The sequence below is a fragment of the Eschrichtius robustus genome, chromosome 6 (genome assembly GCF_028021215.1).
Source record: "Eschrichtius robustus isolate mEscRob2 chromosome 6, mEscRob2.pri, whole genome shotgun sequence".
In the NCBI taxonomy this organism is placed as follows: domain Eukaryota; kingdom Metazoa; phylum Chordata; class Mammalia; order Artiodactyla; family Eschrichtiidae; genus Eschrichtius; species Eschrichtius robustus.
In genome coordinates this window covers 27597914-27625197 of record NC_090829.1, presented here as the reverse complement: position 1 = coordinate 27625197, position 27284 = coordinate 27597914, and the positions used below count along the sequence as shown (strand labels likewise).

The 27284-nt window shown below is 37.0% G+C and overlaps 1 protein-coding gene across 1 annotated transcript in view; it reads left to right on the top strand.

Moving 5' to 3' along the window:
- The window catches only part of LOC137765836 (phospholipid scramblase 2-like), a 40327-nt gene extending 18015 nt beyond the window's left edge, over positions 1 to 22312 (top strand). Inside the window, exons 5-8 of the mRNA XM_068545622.1 lie at positions 12944 to 13164; positions 15887 to 16048; positions 19611 to 19772; positions 22253 to 22312. Of these exons, the coding sequence (XP_068401723.1) occupies positions 12944 to 13164; positions 15887 to 16048; positions 19611 to 19772; positions 22253 to 22312 (605 nt within the window). The remainder of the gene's footprint in view (positions 1 to 12943; positions 13165 to 15886; positions 16049 to 19610; positions 19773 to 22252) is intronic.
- Positions 22313 to 27284: the final 4972 nt, after the last annotated feature.

Genomic DNA, 27284 nt, shown 5'->3' with positions numbered 1-27284 from the left:
AGGACCACATGGTGATTATATACCAAATGGTATAGTGATTAATACCAAACATTTAAAGATGAATTAACATTCATCCTTCTCAGAAAGACATCATCAACCAGCTTGTGGGTTTAAGGTGTGGGTTTGGTCCCCCACATGTCAGTGTTTGTACTTATTTTCTCTGTAGCAATTTAGTTTATCAAGAGAATGAACCTCTAATATGCTGCCTGGGAATGATAAGCTTGGCTGTTGGCACTGTGGCACAGAGTGAGGGAGCCACTCGGCCCAAGGACCAACCAGCCCCAGCTCCCTCTCTCAGGAGAGGCTCGGCAGGCTGGCATTCAGGTCCACAAGCTCACCCACACATCTCAGCCCATACCGTGGTCCTTGGGCTTGCTAAGATGTCAGCCAAGCCCGCTTTCGGCTTCATGAACGAGCCTTCTCTGCAGATCCTGGCCAGTGGTTCTGTTGGTAATTAAAATATGGTCCTATCTCTCAGAAGTTCACAGACTATGCTGGCAGGGAGGAAGCAAACTTATATTACCACTGTAATACAATGTGATAACATTAGATTTCAGCATGTTTGGGCATAGTCAAAGGTTGTTACCTGCCACCACAGAACTAAGTAAAGGGCAAATTACTCTGCTCCTGTTCTTACAAACTAGCTACAATTGACTGACTTTTATCCAGCACAGTGTTGGCACTAGTTACTTTAGAAAATTAGCTGACACTCCCAAAAACACATTATTTTTTTAAAAGTTAACTTTTTAAAACATATTTGAGTTTATACCAAAAATTTACATGTATTTTTTTCTTACATATTCAGTGTTAATTAAAAACTATACTTATTTCGTTTCTCATTTTTAGACTTGTCTTACATATCTTAATTTTGTCTATTGAGAAGAGTTGGGGCTACAGATTTGTTTTTTAGAAGACAGTCTCTAGGAGAAGACAAGATGGCAGAGTAGGAGGATCTCCTTTCATGAGTACACCAATCACAACAAACAGCCGAAAAACCATTGATAAAAAATACTGGAATCTGGGGAGTCGAGATCAAGATGGTGGAGGAGTAGGAAGCAGACTTCACCTCTCTCCACAGAAACATTGAAAATACATCTACAAGTGGAGCAATTCACACAGGACAGCTACTGAGTGCCAACGGAAGACCTCAAATGCCCGAAAAGACAAGAGAAACCTCCAAGTAACCCAGTACGACAAAAGGAAAAAGAAAAAGAAGGAATGAGGACAGGGCCTGCACCCCAGGAAGGGAGTTGTGAAGGAGGAAAGGTTCCCACACCTTGGGAGGGCTTCTCACCAGCAGAGAAATTAGACTGGATGGAGGGGGAGATTCAGAGCCTAAGAGGGGAGAGCAGGAACCAATCTGTGCAAGGCAAAATGGAGACGAACTTGCACAGAGGGTTGGCACCACCACCATGCATTCCCCAACCTGAGATACTTTGTTGGTGGTGGGGCGGTGGGGGGGGGTCAGTCACTCAGACTCCAAAGCTCAGTCCCAGGGAGAGGACCAGGGCTAGGTGCAGAAACACCCTGAAGAGGTCGGGCCATGGCAACTGAGGGTGTAATAGGAAGAAGCCTGGGCCTGCCAGAGAGGCAAGGCACCATTATTGGGTGCATGAGGACAGGGGAGGACCACCATAAGAACTTCTGTCCCTGTGAACGCTCCCAGGCAACAGGAAACTGCCTACAGGAACTCAGGGGGTGGGCACAAGTCACCGCCACCATCTTGGGCTTCAGAGGCCGGCACTGGCTGCCTCTTCCAGACCCACAGGTAGATGCCAGACCCCACCCCTGCTGACCCAGAAGGGTGCGGACAGCTCCAGCCACTAACAATTCTGCCAGCCTGCCTCAGGACATGCGCCCACTGACTCAGAAGGGCACAGACAGCTTCCTCCACTAGAAAATCCACCAGCGGGCCACATGACCCACCCCTGCTGACCCAGAAGGGCACGGACAGCTCCATCCACTAGGAATCATGGCAGCAGGCCCCAGAACCCACCCCTGCTGACCTGGAAGGGTGTGGATAGATCCATCCACTAGGAATTCCACCAGTGGGCCCCAGGACCTGCCCATGCTGTCCCACGAGGGCACAGATAGCTCTCACTACTAGGAAATCCATCAGTTGGTCCTGGGACCTGACTCAATGTCCCGGGAGGGTGCAGATAACTCCTACCACTAGGAAATATGCCCAGAGAAGTGGCTGAAACCCCAGCTGAGACCCAGGGGCTGTGTGACTAAGGAAGAAGAGCTGAAATCTCTCCTCACAGCTGCACCAACTAAGGAGTTACAGCTCTGTTGACAGCCTCCTAAATTCTGTGCCTGCGAAACATCCGAAAGTACAACAAGTGTTCTCACAGCTGAGATGGCAGCTGAGATGGGTCTGGCTTTAGCAGCTGTGGGCTCTGTGGGCACATACATGCAGGGGTTGGGCCAGACCAGAGTCTGAGCTGCCTCCTTAGCTCCCACAGGACCACAACTACTGCAGTCCTGGGACCTGACCTCAGTGGACCTGCACCAGTGGCTGCATGAAAACAATGCATGAGAGTCACCAGGGCCAACTGCAGGCATACACACAGTTAAGGTTAGACCGAGAGCAGTGCCAACAACAGTATACTTTGTGAGCCCGCACAATGGGCGAAAGGGAATGCAACAGAGCATATTTAAAGATGAACAGCTCCAGAAAAGGAATACTCAGTGGATTCTCTCCCAGTGGGAATGCTCCAAACCCACCTACCTCACACCACAGATCAGAATCACAGCTAAGAAACAGATCTGGGGGCCTCTACTCCAACAAGTAGGGAGCAGACCCCACCCCTGACAGAGCAGTGAAAACCACAGAGCAAAGGGGAGGCCCCACTCAATATCTAGGGCAGGCTCTGATCACCACAACACCAATCAAACCCCCTAGCAAGGGGATAATGGCACAAGCCTTTGGACCAACCTCACCCACTGGGGGACAGACACCAGAAGTAAGAGGAGCTACGATCCTGCAGCCTGCGGAAAAGAGACCACAAACACAGTAAGTTAGACAAAATGAGACAACAAAGAAATATGTTGCACATGAAGGAGCAAGATAAAAACCTACAAGAACTAAATGAGGAGATAAGCAATCTATCTGAAAAAGAATTCAGAGTAATGATAGTAAAGATGATCCATGATCTCGGAAAAAGAATAAAGGCACAGATTGAGAAGATACAAGAAAAGTTTAACAGAGACTTAGAAGAACTAAAGAACAAAGAAATAGAGATGAATAAAATGATAACTGAAATGAAAAATACACTAGAAGAAAACAACAGCAGAATAACTGAGGCAGAAGAATGGATTAGTGACCTGGAGGACAGAATGGTGGAAATCTGTGCTATGGAATAAAATAAAGAAAAAAGAATGAAAAGAAATGAGGAGAGTCTCAGAGAACTCTGGGACAACATTAAACACAACAACATTAGAATTATAAGGGTCCCAGAAGAAGAAGAAAAAGAGAAAGGGCCTGAGAAAACATCTGAAGAGATTAGAGTAGAAAACTTCCCTAACATGGGAAAGGAAATAGTCACCCAGGTCTAGGAAGTGGCAGCAGTCCCATACAGGATAAACCCAAGGAGGAACAGGCCGAGACAAATATTAATCAAACTAACAAAAATTAAATACAAAGAAAAAATATTAAAAGCAACAAGCGAAAAGCAACTAATAACATACAAGGGAATCCCCATAAGGTGATCAGCAGATTTTTCAACAGAAACTCTGCAGGCCAGAAGAGGGTGGCAGGATATATTTAAAGTGATGAAAGGGGAAAACCTACAACCAAGAATATTCTACCCAGCAAGGCTCTCATTCAGATTTGATGGAGAAAGCAAAAGCTTTACAGACAAGCAAAAGCTAAGAGAATTCAGCACGACCAAATCAGGTTTACAAAAAATGCTAAAGGAATTTCTCTAGGCAGAAACACAAGAGAAGAGAGCAAAAGACAAAAGGAAGAAAAAAACACCTACAAAAACAAATCCAAAACAATTAACAAAATGGCAAAAAGAATATCCATATTTATACTTACCTTAAATGTAAATGGATTAAATGCTCCAACCAAAAGACATACATTGGTTGAATGGATACAAAAACAAGACCCATATATCTGCTGCCTACAAGAAACCCACTTCAGATCTAGAGAGACGTACAAACTGAAAGTGAGGGGATGGAAAAAGATATTCCATGCAAATGTAAATCAAAAGAAAGTCAGAGTAGCAAAGCTCACATCTGACAAAATAGACTTTGAAATAAAGATTGTTACAAGACACAAAGAAAGACACTACATAATGATCAAGGGATCAACCCAAGAAGAAGATATAACAATTGTAAATACAGATTCACCCAACACAGGAGCACCACAATATATAAGGCAAATGCTAACAGCCATAAAAGGACAAACTGACAATAACATGATAATGGGGGGGGGGACTTTAACATCCCACTTACATCAATGGACAGATCATCCAGACAGAAAAGCAATAAGGAAAGACAGGCCTTAAATGACACACTGGACCAGATGGACTTATTTGAAATTTATAGAACACTCCACATGAAAGCAACAGAATACACATTCTTTTCAACTGCACATGGAAAATTCTCCAGGATAGATTACATGCTGGTCCACAATGCAAGCCTTGGTAAATTTAATAAAATTGAAATCATAACAAATATCTTTTCCGACCACAATGCTATGAGATTAGAAATCAATTACAGGAAAAAACTGAAAAACAAACAAACACGTGGAGGCTAAACAAAATGTTACTAAATAACGAATGGATCACTGAAGAAATCAAAGAGGAAATCAAAAAATACCTAGAGACAAATGAAAACAAAAACGTGATGACTCAAAACCTATGGGATGCAACAAAAGCAGTTCCAAGAGCAAAGTTTATACTGATACAACCTTGCCTCAGGAAACATGAAAAATCTCAAATAAACAACCTATCCTTACACCTAAAGCAACTAGAGAAAGAAGAACAAACAAAACCAAAAATTAGTGGAAGGAAAGAAATCACAAAGATCAGAGGAGAAATAAGTGAAATAGAAATTCAAAAAACAACAGCAAAGATCGATAAAACTAAAACTGGTTCTTTGAGAAGATAAACAAAATTGATAAACCTTTAGCCAGACTCATCAAGAAAAAAAGGGAGAAGACTCAAATCAATAAAATTAGAAATGAAAAAGGATAAGTTACAACAGACAACACAGAAATACAAAGAATCATGAGACTACTACCAGCAACTATATGCCAATAAAATGGACAACCTAGAAGAAATGGACAAATTCATAGAAAGGTACAACCTTCCAAGTCTGAACAAGGAAGAAATAGAAAATATGAACAGACCAATCATGAGTAATAAAATTGAAACTGTGATTAAAAATCTTCCAACAGACAGAAGTCCAGGACCATATGGCTTCACAGGCGAATTCTATCAAACATTTACAGAAGAGCTAACACCTATCCTTCTCAAACTCCTCCAGAAAATTGCAGATGAAGGAATACTCCAAAGCTCACTCAACAAGGCCAACATCACCCTGATACCAAAACCAGAAAAAGATATCACAGAAAAAGAAAATTACAGGACAGTATCACTGATGAATATAAATGCAAAAATCCTCAACAAATTACTAGCAAACAGAATCCAACAACACATTAAAAGGATCATACACCATGATCAAGTAGGATTTATCCCAGGGATGAAAGGCTACTTCAATATACACAAATCAATCAGTGTTATACACCATATTAACAAACTGAAAAATAAAAACCATACGATCATCTCAACAGATGTAGAAAAAGCTTTTGACAAAATTCAACACTCATTTATGATAAAAAAAACTCTCCAGAAAGTGGGCACAGAAGGAACCTAGCTCAACATAATAAAGGCAATACACGACAAACCCACAGCAAACATCATTCTCAATGGTGAAAAAATGAAAGCATTTCCTCTAAGATCAGGAACAAGACAAGGATGTCCACTCGCAACTTTTATTCAACACAGTTTTGGAAGTCCTAGCCACAGCAATCAGAGGAATAAAAGGAATCCAAATTGGAAAAGAAGAACTAAAGCTGTCACTGATTGCAAATGACATGATACTATACATAGAAAATCCTAAAGATTCTACCAGAAAACTACTAGAGCTCATCAATCAAGTTGCAATCAAGTTGCAGGGTACAAAATTAATACACAAAAGTCTCTTGCATTCCTATATGGTAACAATGAAAGATCAGAAAGAGAAATTAAGAAGCAATCCCATTTACCATCACATCACAAAGAATAAAATACCTGGGAATAAACCTACCTAAGGAAGCAAAAGACCTGTACTCAGAAAACTATAAGATACTGATGAAAGATATCAAGGATGAAACAAAGAGATGGAGAGATACACCATATTCTTAGATTAGAAGACTCAATATTGTGAAAATGACTATACTACCCAAAGCAATCTACAGATTCAATGCAATCCCTGTGAAATTACCAATGGCATTTTTCACAGAATTAGAATGAAAAATCTTACAATTTGTGTGGAAACACAGAAACCTGGAAGAGCCAAAGCAATCTTGATAAAGAAAAACGGAATTGGAGGAATCAGGCTCCCTGACTTCAGACTATACTACAAAGCTACAGTAATCAAACAGTGTGGTACTGGCACAAAAACAGAAATATACATCAATGCAACAGGATAGAAGGCCCAGAGGTAAACCCACACACCTATGGTCACATAATCTATGACAAAGGAGGCTAGAATATACAATGGAGAAAAGACAGTCTCTTCAATAAGTGGTGCTGGAGAAACTGCACAGCTACATGTAAAAGAATGAAATTAGAACACTCCCTAACACCATACACAAAAATAAACTCAAAATGGATTAAGTACCTAAATGTAAAGCCAGACACTATAAAACTCTCAGAGAAAAACATAGGCAGATCATTCTTTGACATAAATCACAGCAAGATCTTGTTTGATCCACCTCCTAGAGTAATAAAAATTAAAAAAAAATAAACAAATGGGACCAAATTAAACTCAAAAGCTTTTGCATAGCAAAGGAAATCATAAAAAAAACCAAAAAGACAACACTCAGGATGGGAGAAAATATTTGCAAACGAAGCAACCAACAAGGGATTAATCTCCAAAATATATAAAGAGCTCCTGAAGCTCAATATCAAAAAGCAAATAACCCAATTAAAAAATGGGCAGATCTAAATAGACATTTCTCCAAAGAAGACATACAGATGGCCAAAAAGCACAGGAAAACATGCTCAACATCACTAATTATTAGAGAAACGCAAATCAGAACTACAGTGAGGTATCATCTCACACCAGTCAGAATGGCCATCATCAAAAATTCTACAAACAATAAATGGTGGAGAGGGTGTGGAGAAATGAGAACCCTCCTACACTGTTGGTGGGAATGTAAGTTAGTACAGCCACTATGGGGAACCGTATGAAGTTCCTTAAAAACTAAAAATGGAGCTACCATATGACCCAGCAATCCCACTCCTGGGCATATACCCAGAGAAAACCATAATTCAAAAAGATACATGCACTCCAATGTTCAATGCAGCACTATTTACACTAGGCAGGACATGGAAGCAACCTACATGTCCATCAACAGAGAAATGGATAAAGAAGATGTGGTATGTATATACAATGGAATATTACTCAGCCATAAATAGAACAAAATAATGCCATTTATAGCAACATGGATGACCCTAGAGATTGTCATACTGAGTGAAGTAAGTCAGACAGAGAAAGAGAAATAGCATATGATATCACTTATATGTGGAATCTAAAAAGATGGTACAAATGAATTTATTTACAAAACAGAAATAGAATCCCAGATGTAGAAAACAAACTTATGGTTACCAACAGGGAAGGGGGGGAGGGATAAATTGTGAGATTGGGATTGACAAGTATACACTACTGTATATAAAATAGATAACTAATAAGAACCTACTGTGTAGCACAGCAAACTCTACTCAATACTCTCTAATGACCTCTATAGGAAAAGAACCTAAAAAAAGAGTGGATATATGTATATGTGTAACTGATTCACTTTGCTGTACAGCAGAAACTAACACAACACTGTAAATCAACTATACTCCAATAAAAATTAATTTAAAAATAGTCATCCTTCTCAAACTCTTCCAAACAACAGAAGAGGAGATAACACTTCCAATCTCTTTCTACAAAGACAGCATTACCATAATGCCAAAACCAGATAAGGACAGTACAAGAAGAGAAAATTATGGTCCAATATCCCTGAAAAACATCGATGCAAAAATTCTTAACATAAGCAAATGGAATTCAACAATACATTCAAAGAATCATACACATGGTCTAGTAGGACTTATTCCAATGAGGCAAGGATGTTCAGCATCTGCAAATCAAGCCATGTGATAAAACACTTAATAAAATGAGGGATTAAAATCATATGATCTTCTGAATAGGTGCCAAAAAAGAAGCATTTGACAAAATTTAACATACATTCATGATAAAAAAACTCTCAAAAGACTGGCTATAGAAGGAATGTACCTCAACACAGTAAAGACCACATATAACAAGCCCAGAGTTAACATATTCAACACTGAAAATTTGAAAGCTTTTCATCTAAGATCAAGAAGAATAAAAGAATGCCCACTCTATCCACTTTTATTCAGTTGAAGTCCATGAGAGAGCAATTAGACAATAAAAGGAAATAAAAGGCATCCAAATCATGAAGAAGTAAAACTCTATTTGCAGGTGACATGATATTACATGGAAAATCTTAAAGACTGCTCCAGTAACTGTTAGAACTAATAAACAAATTCAGTATAGTTGCAGGATACATAATCAATATACAAAATCAGTTGCATTTCTATACACTAACAATGAAGTATCTTAAAAAATAAATTAAGTAAACAATCCCATTTACAACTGCATCAAAAAGAATCAAATATCTAGGAATAAATTTAACCAAGGAGGTGAAAGATCTGTACAATGAAAACCGAAAGATACTGGTGAAAGAAACTGAAGAAGACACAAATAAATGGAAAGATATTCTCATGGATTGGAAGAAATTAATATTGTTCAAAGGTCCTTACTAACCAAAACAATCTACAGATTCAATGAAAACCCTATCAAAATTCCAATGGCAATTTTCACCAAAAGTGAAGAAACAAGCCTAGAATTTGTACAAAACCACAAAAGACATGAATAACCCAAGCAATGTCAAGAAAGAAAAACAAGCTGGAGGCATTATATCATATGTAATATGGTTTCTGATTTCAAACCATATTACAAAGCTATAATAATCAACACAGTGTGGTATTGGCATAAAAGCAGACACATAGATCAAGGGAACAGAATAGAGAGCCCAGAAATAAACCTGCACACACGTGGTTATTTAATTTATGATAAAGGAACAACAATATACAACGGGAAACAACAGTCTCTTCAATACATGGTGTTGGGAAAACGGGATTGCCGCATGCAAAAGAATGAAACTGGACTACTATCTTATACCATACACAAAAATCAACTCAAAATAAATGAAAGTCTTGCAAGTAAGACATAAAACTCCTAGAAGAAAACATAGGAAATAAGCTCCTTGACATTGGTCTAGGCAATGTTTTCTTGGATAAATTACAAAAGCACATAACAAAAACTAAGATAAACAAGAAGGACTACATTAAAGAGATTATTTACAGCACAGGAAACCATGAACAAAATGAAAAGGCAACACATGGAATGGGAAAAAATATTGCAAATCATCTCTGATAAGGGACTAATAACTGAAATATATAAAGATCTCATACAACTTAGTAGAAAGGAAAATTGATTAAAAATGATTTAAAAATGAGGATCTGATAAGATATCTTCCAAAGAAGACATACAAATGGCCAATAATTACATGAAAAAGCACTCAACAGCACTAATCATCAGGGAAATGCAAATCAAAACTTCAGTGAGATATCACCTCACACCTGTTAGAATGATTATTATCAAAAAGAGAGGAGACAACAAGTGTTCATGAGGATGTGGAGAAAAGGGAACCCTTGCATACTGTTGTGATGGGAATGTAAAGTGGAGGGGCTGCTGTGGGGAACAGTATGGAGATTTCTCAAAAAATTAAACAGAACTACCATATGATCAGTTCCCTTTTTTCCATTCTTGGTATTTAACCAAAGGAAACAAAATCACTATCTCCAAGAGATAACTGCACCCCCATGTTCACTGCAGCATATTTACAGTAGCCAAGACTTGGTAACAACCTATGTTTCCATTGACAGATAGATGGATAAAGAAAATATGATATAGTTATACACACACATACACACACACAATGGAATGTTATTCAGTCAGAAAAATAAGGAAATTCTACCATTTGCAACAACATGATGGACCTTCAGGGCATTATGCTAAATGACATAAGTTAGAAAAAGAAGGCAAATAATGTCTTATCTCAATATATGTGGAATTAAAAAAAAAACTGAACTCATAGATACAGAAAACAGATTGGTGGTTGCCAGAGGTTTGGGTGTAGTGGGTTGGTGAAATGAGGGAAGGGGGTGAACAGGTACAAATTCCAGTTTTAAGTAAACTAAGTCCTGGGGATGTGATTTACAGTATGGTGAATATAATTAACAACAATGTATTATACATTTGAAAGTTGCTAATCTTAAATAATCAGTTCACAAGGAAAAGAAATTTTTATCTAGGTGTGGTGATGGATGTTAACTTATTGTGCTAATCATTACACTATAAGTAGATATATCAATCATTATGAGGTACACCTAAAACTAATAAATACAATGTTATATGTCAATAGCATCTCAACAAAAAATTAAAAGTATCATTTTCAATAAACATTATTTATAATGCATAGTATTAGATATTTATAATGTTCTTGGTTTTGTTTAGTTTCTTGAAACAAAGTTTTCTCTCAAAAGGAGCTGTTTGATAATTTGTATTCTGATTTTTTTTAAATGTATTATTCTAAAGCACACATTATTGAGATTATAAAACCCCAAAATACAGATACTTACATTATACAGCACTCCATTTATAGTTTAGTATTTAAAACTTTATATGTATTTGTGAAATATACATATGTCTTTATCATTAAATATAAATTAACAAATTTACTGCTTGATAACTCTTCAGTTTTTTAAAAGGAATGTCTTTAATTTTCTTCTTTTCTTTTTGTTTCTAAATGGAAGTCTACATTATAACCTTAAAAGTAGTATAAAGTGATGATGATTACTCAGTTTATTTTTAGCATCTGAGGCTATGACCAGCACTTATTCCTTTCCCAAGTTAAAAATTTAATACATCATAAAGACATAACCATAGATTCTTTGTTTTCTTTTCATTTTTTAAGTAACTAGAAGGAAACATAGAGATTATGTAAGCCCATTGATCTCATTTTACAAAAAAACTGAAGATTTTTGAGATTAAGCTACTTAATGAAACACTTAGGTAATAGATCCCATCTCATGAATCAGTTTAATTTTTTTCTCATTAGACTTTGACTGGGAGATGGCAATGTCAAGAATGGTTCTTTTAAAGGCAGAGTAAAGCCCTGTCTAAATCAGAGTAAAGACACTTAAAGAGAGGTCATTGTGATAAAATTCGTGAACATCTCCATCTGACTAAAAGTCTATCCACACCGATATTAGAGAGTGGTTTTCGTCTCCATACATATCTTTTAATCACTTTTAGCCACTTTTGGTGGCTTCTGACATCCTATGACCCATGTTAATGAGGGCTGTGGACAAGTGGGACCATGAATTGCTCCCTCCTGGCTTTAAGCAAGGAGAGGTTTTCAAAGTGTGGTTCAATGTGGGAAGTCCTTTGGTAAGATACCACGTGGGTGTCAGATGTCAGCACATCTCTGTTTCCCCCATGAAGAGATTAGCCCCTGCTAAGGTACAGAGTTCACTTAGGATGCCAGTGGTCTAGATATCCTCCTACTTACAGCCTTGGTTGCCAAGCGCCTTTCCCCTTGTCTAATACCCATTTCCCACTTCTGAACAACCACTGCTGAGCTAAACAAGGGTGCCCTGGGCCCAGGGTGACGTCCTACCTCACCTTCCATTTTCACTCTCTCCCTCTTCACATGTGTGCATTGAGAGAAAGCCCTCTCACACCTTCCTCAAACAGTGCAGAAAGAGAAGCCATGACTGTGGTTTATAAAACTGTATCTCAAGCCAATTTACTTAATATAATACTATATGGTGCATAAACATAGCAATCATCCTATATTCCCCTCCATAGCTGAATACACGACAAGTAGACATTTTCTGCATTCACTTAGCACGACTGTGACCATCGACAGCACTGCACCATCCCTCACAGCAAAGTCTCCCTTTCTGACATGGGTCTATGGAATTAGGAAGATATGAGTTGTTTTCTCTTCCATATCTTATATAGATGCTCTTAATTTCTCAGTACCTTAATACCATTTCCTCCTTTTTTTCTTTGCCTTTTTTTCTCTGTCTAGATCATCTTTAAACACCTTTCCTTTTCTACCTATTCGATAAATATAATCTAAAGTAATGTCTAAAAATATGTCTAAATATTTAGATTCTAGATAGTTTTAACATACTGGTGATTATGGTTTCCTCTTCTATGTTTTTAGCCATAATAAATTATGAAACCAATAACAAATATGAAATTAAGAACAGCCTTGGACAGAGGATATACTTTGCAGCAGAGGATACTGTTTTCTCTTCCATGTCTCACATATATCTTCTTAATTTCTCGGTACCTTAATACCCTCTCCTCCTTCTCTCTCTTTCCCTTTTTTCTAACTCTAGTTCATCTCTGAACACCTTGCCCTATGTAATATGAAGTATCATCTAAAGTAATATCTAAAAATATTTCAATCTAATCTACATTTTTAACATAATGATGATTATGATTTTATCTTCTATGTTTTCAGTCATAATACACATTGAAACAAATAACAAATATGAAATTAAGAACAGACTTGGACAGAAGATTTACTTTGCAGCAGAGGATACTGACTGCTGTACCCGATATTGCTTTGGGGGTTTTAGGCCTTTTACCATGAGGATTCTTGATCTTACAGGCCGAGAAGTCCTAACCCTGGAGAGACCACTAAGGTTTAACTCGTGTTGTATCCCCTGCTGCCTTCAGGAGGTCAGTAAGCAATTACCTGGGTACTTTGTGAAGTAGTTCAGCAAGAATTTTCACCCTTTCAGTGAACCTATAGAATCAAATGAGATTTAAAGGAAAAGTGGTCCGCCAGCTATTGGTTTATGCTTGAGGGTAAATTGTAGGCAGGAAGGCAGGTGGAAAAGAGTGAGCAGTTAGCCTCACGTCCCTGAACAGTGCGCCCCCCCGGGGGTGAGATCAGAGATCTCAGAGACCAGACTTCTTCATCTTCAGGGAGAGCTGAGAATGTAAGTCACCTCGGTCAAGTCCCTCACCTGAAATGACCATGAGGGCCCCACAGAGAATCTCCTCGAATGCCACCCCAGAGGCAAGTGGACAGAAGAGTGAGGAAAGAACACATATGTTCATCTCATTATTTTAGCCAACCTACAAGGAGCAAACCTAGGAGAGGCCCCCTCTGAGAAATCTCAACTCCTGTGTTTTCAGTTCTCCATTTGAAAAAAAAAAGTTAATATATTTGAGTCCCTGTAATAGGGGTATGCGAATTGTGAGCACCGTCAGCTCCATAAAGACCAGGTGTCTCTTTCATAGTACTTGACAGCCCTCTGATAGAGAACATGGATCTCAGGGGAGACGCCAGGGCACAGAGTGTTTATAGGAAGTCGGCCTTTGCCTATATCTCCATTGGCCTGAGACCAGCGCTGCCTGGGTCACTCAGTCATCCATATGGGTAGCTGTGAGAGCAGGGCACACAGAGATACAAGCACATAGAGATTTGATGTCTAATGCTGCACTTATTTTGAAAGGATAACTGAAGTTGTTCATACCGAGTTATTTTGTTTTCCATGTATATCTATCATAAGAGTATCTGAGGAAAACCAGAATTTGATGGTATATGCTCTACAATTTACAGAGCACATTAACATATGTTATATTATTGATCTTAAACAGCCCTAGGAAGTCCTCAGTTATGATGAGCATACTGGGATGCTCTCAAAGTCGCCCAACTGTATAGCAGAACGAAGCTTCTAGGCCCCATTTTCTTTCTATCCTAGCACTATTGCCACTCATATTTGAAAATTGCCCCAGTGATCAGGGCTCTGTCCATACATCTAAACAACTGGGTTTTAAGGAGTTTAAGTAAAGAGCTCTTAATAATTTAGACATTTTTCTTAAGTATGGAAATTTTAAAATATACGAGACCAGTAGAGCAGTGTTTCAGAGTGGAGACTGTGCATGCAGCCTCCCCAAGTTTGTGTCTCATCTCTTCCACTTTGCAGCTGGGGAATCTGATACAAGTTAATTAACCTCTCTGTTCCTTAGTTACTTCCTCTATAAACTGGAACAGAACCAACCTTCTAAGAATGTAGTGTGAATTAAGTGGTGCATAAAACAATATCTTGCCCTTACAAAGTGAGCAAAGGACCTGAATAGATGTCTTCCCACAGAATACATACAGATGGCCAACACATATATGAAAAGGTGCTCAATATCACTAATCATCAGAAATGCAAACCAAAACCACAATGACACATCACATCACACCTGTTAGAATGGCTCTTTTTAAAAGACAAGAAATATATGTTGGCAAGGATGTGAAGAAAAGGGAACCTTTGTACACTCTTGTTAGGAATGTAAATTGGTACAGCCATTATAGAAAACAGTATGGAGTTTCCTCAGATAATTGAAAAGAGGACAACTATATGATCTAGTAATACTACTTTTGTGTATATATCCAACAGATATCAAATCAGGCTTTCAAAGATATTTACATTTCATGTTAATTACAGCATTATTCACAAAAGTCAAGATATGGAGACAACCTAAGTGTGTGTTGACAGATGAATGGATAAAGAATATATATATAAGATTGATCTAGACAGACAGCATTTATATACATATCTATAAATACACACACAATCGAATATTATTCAGCCAAAAAAAGGGGAAAAAATCCTGCCATTGTGATAATATGCATGTACCTAGAGGGTGTTAGGCTATGTGAAATAGGTCAGGCAGAGAAATACAAATACAGTATGGTATCACTTAAATGTGAAAATTTTAAAAAAAATCTAACTCCTAGAAACAGAGATTAGAATGGTGGTTGCAAGAGACTAGGGGTGGGGGAAATGGGGAGATTCTGGTCATCAGTACAAATTTTCAGTTATAAAGTAAGTTCTAGGGATCTGATGTATATCATGATGACTGTAGTTAATAATATTACAGTTGACCCTTGAACAACATGGGTTTGAACTTCACAGGTCCACTTACACATGGATCTCTTCCAATAAATACATGCTACAGTACTACAGTACTACCCAATCTGTGGTTGGTTGAATCCGCAGATGTAGAACTTTGGATATGGAGGGCCAGCTGTAAAGGCAGATTTTTGACTGTGCTGGGGGAGGGTGGGGGAGGGTCAGGGGAGTCAGTGCCCCTAACCCCTGCATTGTTCAAGGGTCACTGTGTACTGTATACTTGAAATTTGCTAAGAGTAGACTCCAATTATTCACACCGGAAAAAAGTGACTATATGAGGTGATGGATGTGTTAACTTGATTGTGGTAATCATTTCACAATGTACATGTACATCAAATCATCACATGGTACACCTTAAATATATTACAATTTATTTGTTAATTATACCTCAGTAGGCTTGGTAAAAAATAATATACTGATGAGAGCTCTTATTAGATATATGGTGACAATGATGATGATATATTATATTTATTCTTTTGCTTTTTTAGATAGAAATACACGCTCCTCCTGGAATACCAATAGGTTACGTTACTCAGATCAGGCACCCATTTCTGCCAAAGTTTAGAATTCAAAATGAGAATAGAAAGGATATACTAAGAATTATTGGTCCATGTTGTATGTGCAGCTATTGTGGAGATGTTGATTTTGAGGTAAGAGGTGTGATAATTTTTATAAGATTGGCTCTTCTAATATAAGGATATTATAATTTTGTAAGATGTTACAAATATATTAATAAATATTTGTATACTGGTCTCAAGAGGAAGGTAATGTGCTTATATATTTAACTTGGGTTAGAGAGGCGGTTTTTGCTCTTATTAAACATCAGTGTTAATTATTCTAAATGTGAAAAAAGAGAAAAAACTTATAGTCAAATAAATATAAGCAAAACATCTAACATTTAAACGTGGTGTTTTCTGTATGGAGGTACTGTGTATTATCCATTGAAATCAGAATGCTAACATTGTCATCAAAGTGCTACTGCCAAAGCATATGTTCCTTCCTTAGTCTGAAACACAGGCTGCCAGTGCTCTAAGCCCTCTTCAGAAGCTCTGACATCTTTGGGTTCCTATAAAAAGCCCGATTATGCAAAGAGAATTTTAAGAAAGATAATGTAAGATGTACTACCCAATTATGCTTCTTTATAGTCTCTCCTTTGTCCTTGTATTAAATTGATCTCTATAAACCATAATATATCAGTGTATTTACTACACAGAAGAATTTCATCACAGCAATTTTCCAAACAGATGAGGCCTAGCCCCACAGTCCAAAGTATTTAGTTTCAAATGTTTACAGGTTGAGACATTTTACAACTTATCTTGATATCATGATTCTCTTGGAAAATCATAAAATCTGCTAAACTGGACTCCCTCATTTCCATAAAAGGGGCAAAATTCTCCTAACACTGAGCAGGGTTGCCCCCTTATGATAAGATGTGGGAACTCTGCCACTGTCCCCTGACTTCCTAAGGTTTCCCACTATCCAGCATCTTCCTTTTACATTATCTGCCTGGCTTCCCTAATCACATAGTTTTTAATTCCTCTCTTAGACTCTGGTTATATGATGATGAATCACTCCCCTCATAGACTTCAGAGTCTAATAAAAGAGATGAGTAATTCTAAGAAAACACAGGTAAAGAGATTTTATAAAGCTCTTTTATAGGGATATATATATAAAATATGTGTGTGTAATATGTATGTATAATAAATTTATATAAAGGTATATAAATAATAATACTTCTCCATGTAGAGGACGGCATATCAAAGATTCAGAGGAATGGAAAGACAATTATTCATTTATGGAATAATATTAACAAAAGTTTAGGCAGCATATATTCTGTTTGGGGGAAGCTAGTTAAAACACTTTAAAGCACCCATTATATGTAATGAGTAAACTTCTCTCCTGTACTTCTGGAATGACGCTAACTAGGTACCATCTTTCAGAGAATGAGAAATACTCACTTGGATCAATTTCAGATGGAGAGTTTGACACCTTAAAGCAGGATTTAACAGTATGAGGGACCACTATGGAACATGGACTCCATCATGGCTTCAATGGTCATGGGAACTTGGAGTAGAAAAGAAATACACCCTGAACCTGAAAGGGGCAGATGTCATTCTAAAGGAGAAAATAATTCAGATTTGTTATAAGTGCACTGAGTGGAACTGATTCATGGATTTGATTTGTGTTAAAGATGAAAGAAAATTTGGAGATGATTCTGATGTCTGATGTTTGAGAAGCCTGGGACAAAGACCACATATTATGACCAATGACTCTCCTATAATCCCTATCAATCAGAAAGTTACAAGAGTTTTAGAGCTCTATGTCAGGAATGAGGGATAAAAAAACTAAATATGTATTCTTCTTGTGTCACAAATACTAATTAATTATTTCAGGGTTGAAATAACTTTATTATAAAAATGTTCTCCTTTTAAAAATTTACCTAGAATTTAGCTAAAAATTACCTGGTCCTAATAACTTTTCATTTGGAAGTCATTATTCCTATTTCTGATGCTTTTCATTAAAAAATATTATAATTTTTATTTCTTACATGAATTTTGGTACAGTTTAAAATTTCCTGCTATAGGAATCAAGAAGGGGAAATGTTAATATCTAATAGTAAGATTATGGTGGCAGGTAAGTTATCTACTGTATTTTTAAAGTTTTTAAATATCTCAAAAATTAAAAATAAATTTAAAAAAAGATTTCTTTACTAGCTACATAAGCTTAAGTGACAGCTATTAGCAGATAAAAAATGAAGGTGTGCAAGAGATTTGTATTAATCTGTTTTGCCACAATAGTGTTACATAACATGTAACCCCTAAAGCTCAGTGGCTTAAAAAAATAGGCATTTATTCTCATGCTTATGGATCTGCAGGTCAGCAGCATCTGGGGGATATACCTAGGCTCAACCACATGGCTCTGATTTAGGCTGCCAGTTGGTCTCAGGTCTGCTCCAGGTATGTTCATCCTGGAGCTGTAGCAACAGCAGCTGCCCAGATCATGCTTTCTAGTGGCTGATCACTGGAGAGCAAGACCAAGGCAAAACCACTCAGCCATGTTTAAGGTCTCTGCTGGTGTCACATCCACTAACACTCCATTGGCAAACAAGGAACATGGCCAAGCCTAATTTCAATGTACAGGGAAGTATACTAGGCGTACAGAGGGAGGGGATTGAAATTACTATTTGATGAACAGTAATCCATGATATCACAGTGTTTACATTGGAAGTTTATTTCAGGTTTTTAAAGACCTTAACCACCCAAATCCAAATAAAATGAGTCAACTGTTTCTAGTTTGCCCACATTTATGTAGCTAGTCCCAACCTGAGCTAGGGCTCCAAAGGTTGTTGCCAGCATGTGTGGTACCTTGCACACATCTGAAAAGGACACTTCTCTTCCTGGTTTGACATAACTCTGCCTATACATACCCTGGCAAGTGTGGACTACTTTCAGCCTCCACATGCCCACTTGGTGAGGAGCGTTTCTCTGGCTATAAGCTGTTCATCTCTTTATCATGGCCCTTGGCCTTCCTCAGGCAGAACTGTAAAACTATAAAAATTTTATTGGAGCTTTTTTGTTTCATATACTTCCTCTTTTGCTGTCCCCCATCCCCTCCTGTTGTCCAGTCTTACCCCAAGCTTTGAGCTGCAGCATCCCATCAACTTATTTATTGGTTACTTTACTTCACTCAAAACTGCCAGTCCTCTCTTCCAGGCTCTTGGCATTTCACATTTTCCTACTGACAGTGGGTGATAATGAGGCCTCCCATCACCTTTAAACACTCGGCCTATGCCAACTCTTTGTGCTGGTATTAAAGCACAATTCAGACGGGAGTTTAAACTACCTTCCTGATGGCTTCTAGAAATTTCATCAAAGAAACATTTCATTTATTTCATGGTTGTATCTCTTCCTGATTAACTTTTATTTGGGATCAATTCAACTCATTTATTATTGTCTGTCTTAAAGTAAAATAAAAAATATTAAATATTTTAGCAAAGCTACTTTCTTATAAGTTCTCTATAGCAAAGAAACAGTTTTTTCACGTATCTGTAAACACATATGGGAATCTATATGCATCTAATGAGTGATATAATTTTCAAAGTTCGTTATGGCACATAATTTAATAGTGTGTTCATTTTATTCCAATTTTGGAGGTAGTTTTATTATTGGTTTTCTAGAATTCTTTAAGATTGCCTCCTTTTTTTCAATTTAGATTAAGTCTCTTGATGGAAAAAATGTGGTTGGCAAGATTTCCAAGCAGTTTACTGGGATTGTGAGAGAGATATGTACAAATTACAGTAACTTTGGCATCCAGTTCCCTGCAGATGGTGATGTGAAAATGAAAGCTGTGATGCTTGGCGCATGTTTCCTCATTGTAAGTTTATTCTTGCTAATCTTGGGCATAGATGGTTTTTCTGGTATCATTCTGAAATGATTTATTAAATTTCACATTTTAAAAGTAACTTTCTTAAATTCATAGGTTTTATTCAAAGGCGTCCCATTTAATCCTCGCTCTGAAATTCCATTTTCGCCTGATATTGTGAATTTTCTCCTGATACTGTGGAGAAAATTCCATTTTCTCCTGATACTGTGACTAGTTTTTTTCTGGAAAGTCAACTCAATTTCACATGTCAGTATAAGGACCTTATGTATTAAGGAGAGGCCCTGGTCTTTGGGGCTTGTATTAAAAAATCAAAATTGGCGCTTTGGGGAATACTTTAAATATGGGCTTAACATGTCATAAAACTCAGTGAACCATGGAGATTTCCTCTTGATTCACTATTAAATTAAATCATCTAATACAAGAGTGTATTAGGTGATTAATTACAAGAGTAATTAATTTACAAGATGATTAATTACAAGAGTAATCTGCAATAAGAGTATATATCCAATCAAGCCATTAGATGAACTGCCAATTTAGAGGAAATACATGGGATAGAGCAATGATCCTAAACTTGCCTTCACATTAAATCACCTAGGGAGAGTCCAAAAACCCCAAGTGCCAAATCATACCCCAGTTCAGTTAAGTCAGAAGCTCAGCATCAGAGCTTTGTAAAACTCCCCAGATAATTCCATATGCAGCCAAAGTCAAAGACATCTGGGACAGAGCAATGATTTTCAACCCTACCTGCACAGTAGAAACACCTGGGTAGCTTTCACACTATGTCAAGACTGCACCCAGATCTAGTAAACTAAAATCTCTGGAAGTGGGACCAAGTCTTTAAGCTGATTAGGGCTCCCAGGTGATTCCAATTTGCAAACAAGATTTGGAATCATTAGATAATTATCTTAAACATTCATCTGGGGATGCAATCAGAAAAAACTAAAATGTGAGAGGATATATAGCAAAGAGGACCTAGTTCCTTCAACAAATAAATGTCAAGGAAGATAAAAAGATAAAAAATAATATGAAAAAAGGAGAGACACATCAACCTTACCCAGTTTGTAGACCATGTTTGGATATCGATTTGAACAAATCAATGTAAAAACACATTTACAAGGCATTCAGGGAAATGATGATATTAATGAATTATTAAGGCTTTTTAAAATCTCTGACGATGATATAGTGGTTATATCAAAGAAAACACCATCCATATCTTTTATAGGCAAATCCTGAAGTACTTCAGTATAAAATGGTATGATATCAGGGTTTGCTTAGAAACTATAAAGGTGAGGGTAGGGGGATCTAAGAGATGGAATAATTGCTGAACCAAGATTGGTCACGTTAATAATTACTGAAGCTGGGTGAGGGGTCTTTAGGACTTTGTTATGCAATTCTGTCTAATTTGGGATATGCTTATTTTATTTTCTAGAATAACTTTTAATATAACCAGAGTAGTTCAATGTAAAAATTGTGTTTTCAATAAGTGTTCATTTTACATGGAAAGCAAAATCTAACCTTCACCTTGAGGGAATGGTTCAACCAAAGGCAGGATAATTGAAAGATACTGTGTGTTTAGGGAAGAGAGGCAATCTGCAGTGTTTGGCTAGATAGCTAATGGGACTGAGGGTGGTGATAGGATTATTAGGAAATGATTTTAGCCTTCCTCTAAAGGACTAAGCAACATTTTGTAGAGATTGGCAATTCATTGAAAATTGTTTTGTTAATTGGTTGGTTTTAAACTAGGTGTAAATAAAATAGTTATAAATCCAAATTTTAGAAAGATAAATCCTGGTGTCGATGTGAAAAATGAATTTGAGAGGTAAAATTGCAATAGTGTTAATTACAAGTGACTTGCGATTAGGATTAAATTATTTCTATTGAAGGGATAAAGGAAAATGTATAGACGTGAGAGAAATCAATTCCATAGGACTTGGCTAAGGTCATAGGGGCGGGGGTCTGAATAGACACTGATGGACTGGAATAAACTGGAAAACACAGGAAGCAAATTTGGAAGACAAATCATGAAACGGACACAAACATTTCTAAGGTGCATTCTGACTCTTGAGATGTCTGTCATTCTTATGGGAAAAAAAGTCTAAAAATTGTACATGCAACTCTAGTCACAAGCTATATTGCTAGAGAAGGACTACAAAAAGTTGAGGAAGAAAAACTCAGAGAAGATTCCAAGGGAGACTAGAAAAAGTGAAATATACAGAAATTACCAAAGAGTAATTAAATTCATGCAGGTATCAACAAATGAATGAATAATAGGATTTAATTGCTATTAAAATGAAAAGCTGAAGGTAGAACTTACGTAGCTATAGACTTGACCCAGATTTATTTTTTACAGTTAATTTTTCTGGTTTAACAGATCTATTACTATGTTTTATCAGATCCCTTAGCATTTCTGCATCAGAGAATTATCTCTGTTTTGCTGCGGAAAATTCTATCTGTATTTTCTTTTAATTTAGGATTTCATGTTTTATGAAAACACTGGATGTACTAAGTTTCTGACAGTAGGATTGTGGTAACAATCTCCTAAAAGTCTCAGAAAATTTGGTGTCTATATTGATTGGGACTATGAAAAGGAAACCTCAGTGTGTTTTCCTTGAAAGTCATTATACCCTATGTGAAATACTCTGTGGTGCCTGTAGTGCAGGTATGTGATTTCCCTTCAAAACTATATAGTTTGTTTTCTGTTCACTGGCTTATAAATGTTTTTACGCATTTTCTTTGAATGTTCATTGTGTATTTGAAAGAAATTATTTTGGACTTTTTACCTTTAGACATGAATCTTGTCATGAAAAACTGCTTTGAATTATAGTCTGTTTTTTCCATTTTATAGCAAAAATTAATTAAAGACTATTAAAGAAATTACAATATAAAATATACTTAATTAAATCTAGTTTTTTCATTTGTAACAACTAATGTTATTCTGCAAATACTGTATATTCAAAAGTTAACACTAATATATATTAAATTTCTTTTATAACTATGTTTAAATAATACTTAATATGCATATTATCGAGGAAAAGTAATATCTGTATTTGTTTTTTTTGTTTTTTGTTTTTTTTAACTTTTTTTAAAAATTTATTTATTATTTATTTATTATTTATTTTTGGCTGTGTTGGGTCTTCGTTTCTGTGCGAGGGCTTTCTCTAGTTGCGGCGAGCGGGGGCCACTCTTCATTGCGGCGCGGGCCTCTCACTATCGCGGCCTCTCTTGCTGCGGAGCACAGGCTCCAGACGCGCAGGCTCAGTAGTTGTGGCTCACGGGCCCAGTTGCTCCGCGGCATGTGGGATCCTCCCAGACCAGGGCTCGAACCCGTGTCCCCTGCATTGGCAGGCAGACTCTCAACCAGTGCGCCACCAGGGAAGCCCCTGTATTTGTTTTATATGCAGGAATTCACTCTATATAAACTTCACCTATAATCTAACCTGCTACTATAAATAAAACATTAACAGGAATACAAATTACCAATATTTGATGCTCTTCAGTAAACAAAGAAAGATATGACTCTATCTCAAAAGAAGGATACATTTTAAAGTCTCACTCACTCTAAAACTAGGGCATTGTTACAATTTTTGTAGTAATTTTTAATATGGAATTATTACCTCACATAGTCTATCATTCATAGAACATAGTAGTTATGAGATCACTCTAGGTGTTCACAGACATACATATTCCTTCACAGAGCATAAACTTCAATAATGGTCTATTATTATTTATATTAATACCAATAATCAAATAACTGATAAAAAATTCTTGATATATTTCTTTGCATATTTGATATTTTTAAACAAACTATGAATAATTAATTCAGGTGGTACTCTGAACCCTGTACATTTACCTCTCATTCCCTTTTAAATCACCTTTAAAAGGAGCAAAAGCATATGATACCATTAGTAAAACTGATACCAGTACTACAAACTAGGATTTCTATCGGAAAGTTAGAGGAATTTTTATACCCTGTTTCGTAGAGAAAATTGAATCGAGTGAGAGGAGATGTCCAACCCACAGTTTACCTCATGGAAAGGAAAAGTGTGCTTAGGAAATAAGAACTTAGGGGAGAGACTTTTCATCCTCAGCAGAACTCCAACACCACTAGTTGAGAACACTGGGAGGGCAGAGGAGCTTCAGGAAAAGTAATGTCTAGACCACCTTTCATTAGCCTAAGTAATTCACCGGGTGCCAGACTACAGTGATAAGATGTAACAGAGGTATTCACGTTCAGTTTAGAGTTGGTACAGACTGCATGCCAGGTAAACTGAGGTACTTGCACAGCTGGATCCTAGTGGCATTAGTTATGCCAGTTAGAGAAGGGGAGGGCTTTCCAAGCCAGCTGTCAACTACAACAACCAACCCAAAATGAGGCTAAAAGACTGACATTACCTCTGTGACAGCTACATCTTGCTTTCATTTTCCTCCTCAGCTTCCCTGACTCCATTCTCCCACTTATTTGCATAAGATTCAGGATCTCTGGTTAAGCAAAGTAAAACAGCAACCGATCTGAACAGTTCCTTCCTTCTTCAACTGTACAGGGAAGATTTGAGCAGAAACCCATGCACTATCTGCAGAACTCATTTAAGTTCAAATATTACACAAATACCTTCTCTTTAAATATTTACAAAGAGAAAAATGATCAAACATAAAAAATTAGAAATTTAAATAAGAAAAATACCAGGAATTGCAACAAATGTCTTAATTTGTAATCTCAGTGAGATTTGAGGGAATGTTGCATATTCATTTCTGGACAGGCAGAGAAAAAGGAATATTCTGATGCGGAAAAATTTTACTAAAGTTGTAAACTATGCTGACTACATTTTAAAGTATGACGGAGACAATGGAACAGTAGACTGCATAACATAGAAGGATGACACAATAAGGTAAAAGATTTTACAAATTCTTCTGGAAGTCAGATAAACGCATAGTATAGAGAGAAAAGGTGATTCCTGAGGAACAGATATATCAACTTACATTTATGCACAACAGAAAATCCAAAAGGAAAATTCAGATGGAGCCAAGAGAATAATAAAAAAAAAGTAAGAAAACTTATTTGCAATCAGGACAGACTGTATTCTTTCAGGTGAATGAATTTACCATATAACAGAAAAATTCATGAAAATACCTATTTATGTTGTTAAATAATAATACCTAATATGATTATTTATTAACAAAACAATATTACAGACATTGTGAGGTTTTAGTAAAATGATTTCTATGGCCTAGATTCCATGATATTTCCACAGTCCAGTTCATCTTTTCTTACTTTATCAAAAAGGTTCAATCAATTCAGCACCATTTAATCACAGACATTTAAAGGATCAAAGTATGTGGGACAAAAAGAAATCCTATAAAGGTATTGTGGTCTTATCCCCTATTTCCTATGCCTGCCTTTGCGTAGAGATCTTACCCCTTCAGAGCTTCTGTCCCTCAGGATGATGTGACTTAGAGAGATGTGGGGTCATGGACTCATTCAGAACAGGGGCTCCCTTTGCCTGTCTTTTTCACCCTGAAAAGAACAAAGGAAAAGCATCACATTTCGGGTCATTATTCTGCCCACCAATCTCTAGCTCTTGGCTTCTAAATACCATTCCCTACCTGAACTGGGCTCCTTGAGAAATGGTTGCTCCCAACGTTAAAGCCGGGAAATATATAAGATAAGCCTTGAACAACTTATGGAAAGGCAAGGAGGTGCTCAAGGAATGATGGTGGCATGTCAAAAGGATAAAACTGAAAGGGCTCCAACCAGCAAAATTAAGAACAATTTGAGCATCAACGTATTTTATAAGAGACTATTACCATTAAATAAAATAGAACACTATGTATCCCTACAGATATAATAAAAACGAAAATTAAGTTTTATGAAGAAAAAGATATATATACTTTCAGTATACTTTCACATGAAATCCTTTTACTTTAGAGGCAGGAAGAGTAACTTTCCAAGCAGAGCCTAGCAGCTACCACCATAATCAAGTGATCGAAGTGATCATCCTCAGTAATTGAATAAAGTGCAATTGAGTATTGTCTGATAGAGTGCAGTAAGACGCAGCATCACAGGGATCCTGAAAATGTTGTCTAGACCAGCACATGGTGAAGTAATAATTTTCCAGGTTTTATTGAGATACAATTGACACATAACATTATGTTAGCTTTAGGTGTACAATATAATGATTTGAAATATGTATATATTGCAAAATGACTACCACAATAATTTAGTCAATATCCTTTACCTCACATAATTAGAATTTTCACTTGTGATGAGAACTTTTAAGATGTACTCTTATGAACTTTCAAATACACAGTATTGTTAACTATACTCTCCATGCTATACATTACATCCCAGAACTCATTTGACTTATAACTGGAAGTTTGTACCTTTTCACCACCTTCACCCATTTTGACAAACCCCTAACCACTGCCTCTGGTAATCACCAATCTGTTCTCTTATCAATGAATTTTTTTTTTAGATTCCACATATAAAAGAGATCATATGATATTTTTCTTTCTCTGTCTGACTTCTTTCACTTAGCACAATAATCTTGCCACAAATGGCAAGATTTCATTCTTTTTTCATTGCTGGGTAATATTCCATTGTATGTATGCATACGCGTGCACGCGCGCGCACACACACACGTATCTTCTTTGTCCGTTTATCTATTGATGGGCACTTAGAATGTTTCCATTTCTTGACTATTGTAAATAATGATGCAATGAAGATAGGGGTTCATTTTCGGGTTAGTGCTTTATTTTCAAAGCAATGTTTTCATTTTCTTTGGATAAATACCCAGGAGTGGAATTGCTGGATCATATGGTAGCTCTATTTTTAATTTTTTGAGGAATCTCCATACTGTTTTTCATAATAACCGCACCGATTTACATTCCCATCAGCAGTGCACGAAGGTTTCCTTTTCTCCACATACTCACCAACACCTATTTATTGTCTTTTTTGATAACAGACATTCTGACAGGTGTGAGGAGATAGCTCATTGTGGTTTTGACTTGCATTTCCTTGATGTTAGTAATGCTGAGCATCATTTCATGTGCCTGTTGGACATCTGTATGTCTTCTTTGGAAAACTGTCTACATTTTTTTCAATAGACTGACTTTTTAAAACAAGTGTCTCAAATGTTTCTTCCAGTTCAAAACATAGTTCTCCTATCTGCTAAGTCTATAATAAAATCATAGTAAGTGAAGATATTGATGGATAAATCAGAACCAGCAAAGGCAGTCCAAAGCACACATGAACAGTCTAAAATGGAGAAAAGCCTTTATCCCTTGGTGGTAACTGGCTCAAAGATAGCAATGTCATGCAAAGTGGGAGTAGGAGGAATGTTTAAAGACAGAGTTAATTGAAAATCTGTCTGCTGAAATATTGTGCCAGTCAGATTGCCCCACACTCAGCCCACTTCTAACCCCTTCCTTTTCCCCATGCACATTAGGCATAAACAGCCCAGCACTAGCTCTAGGCACCCAAAAATAGCACTCCTAAATAATTTTAAT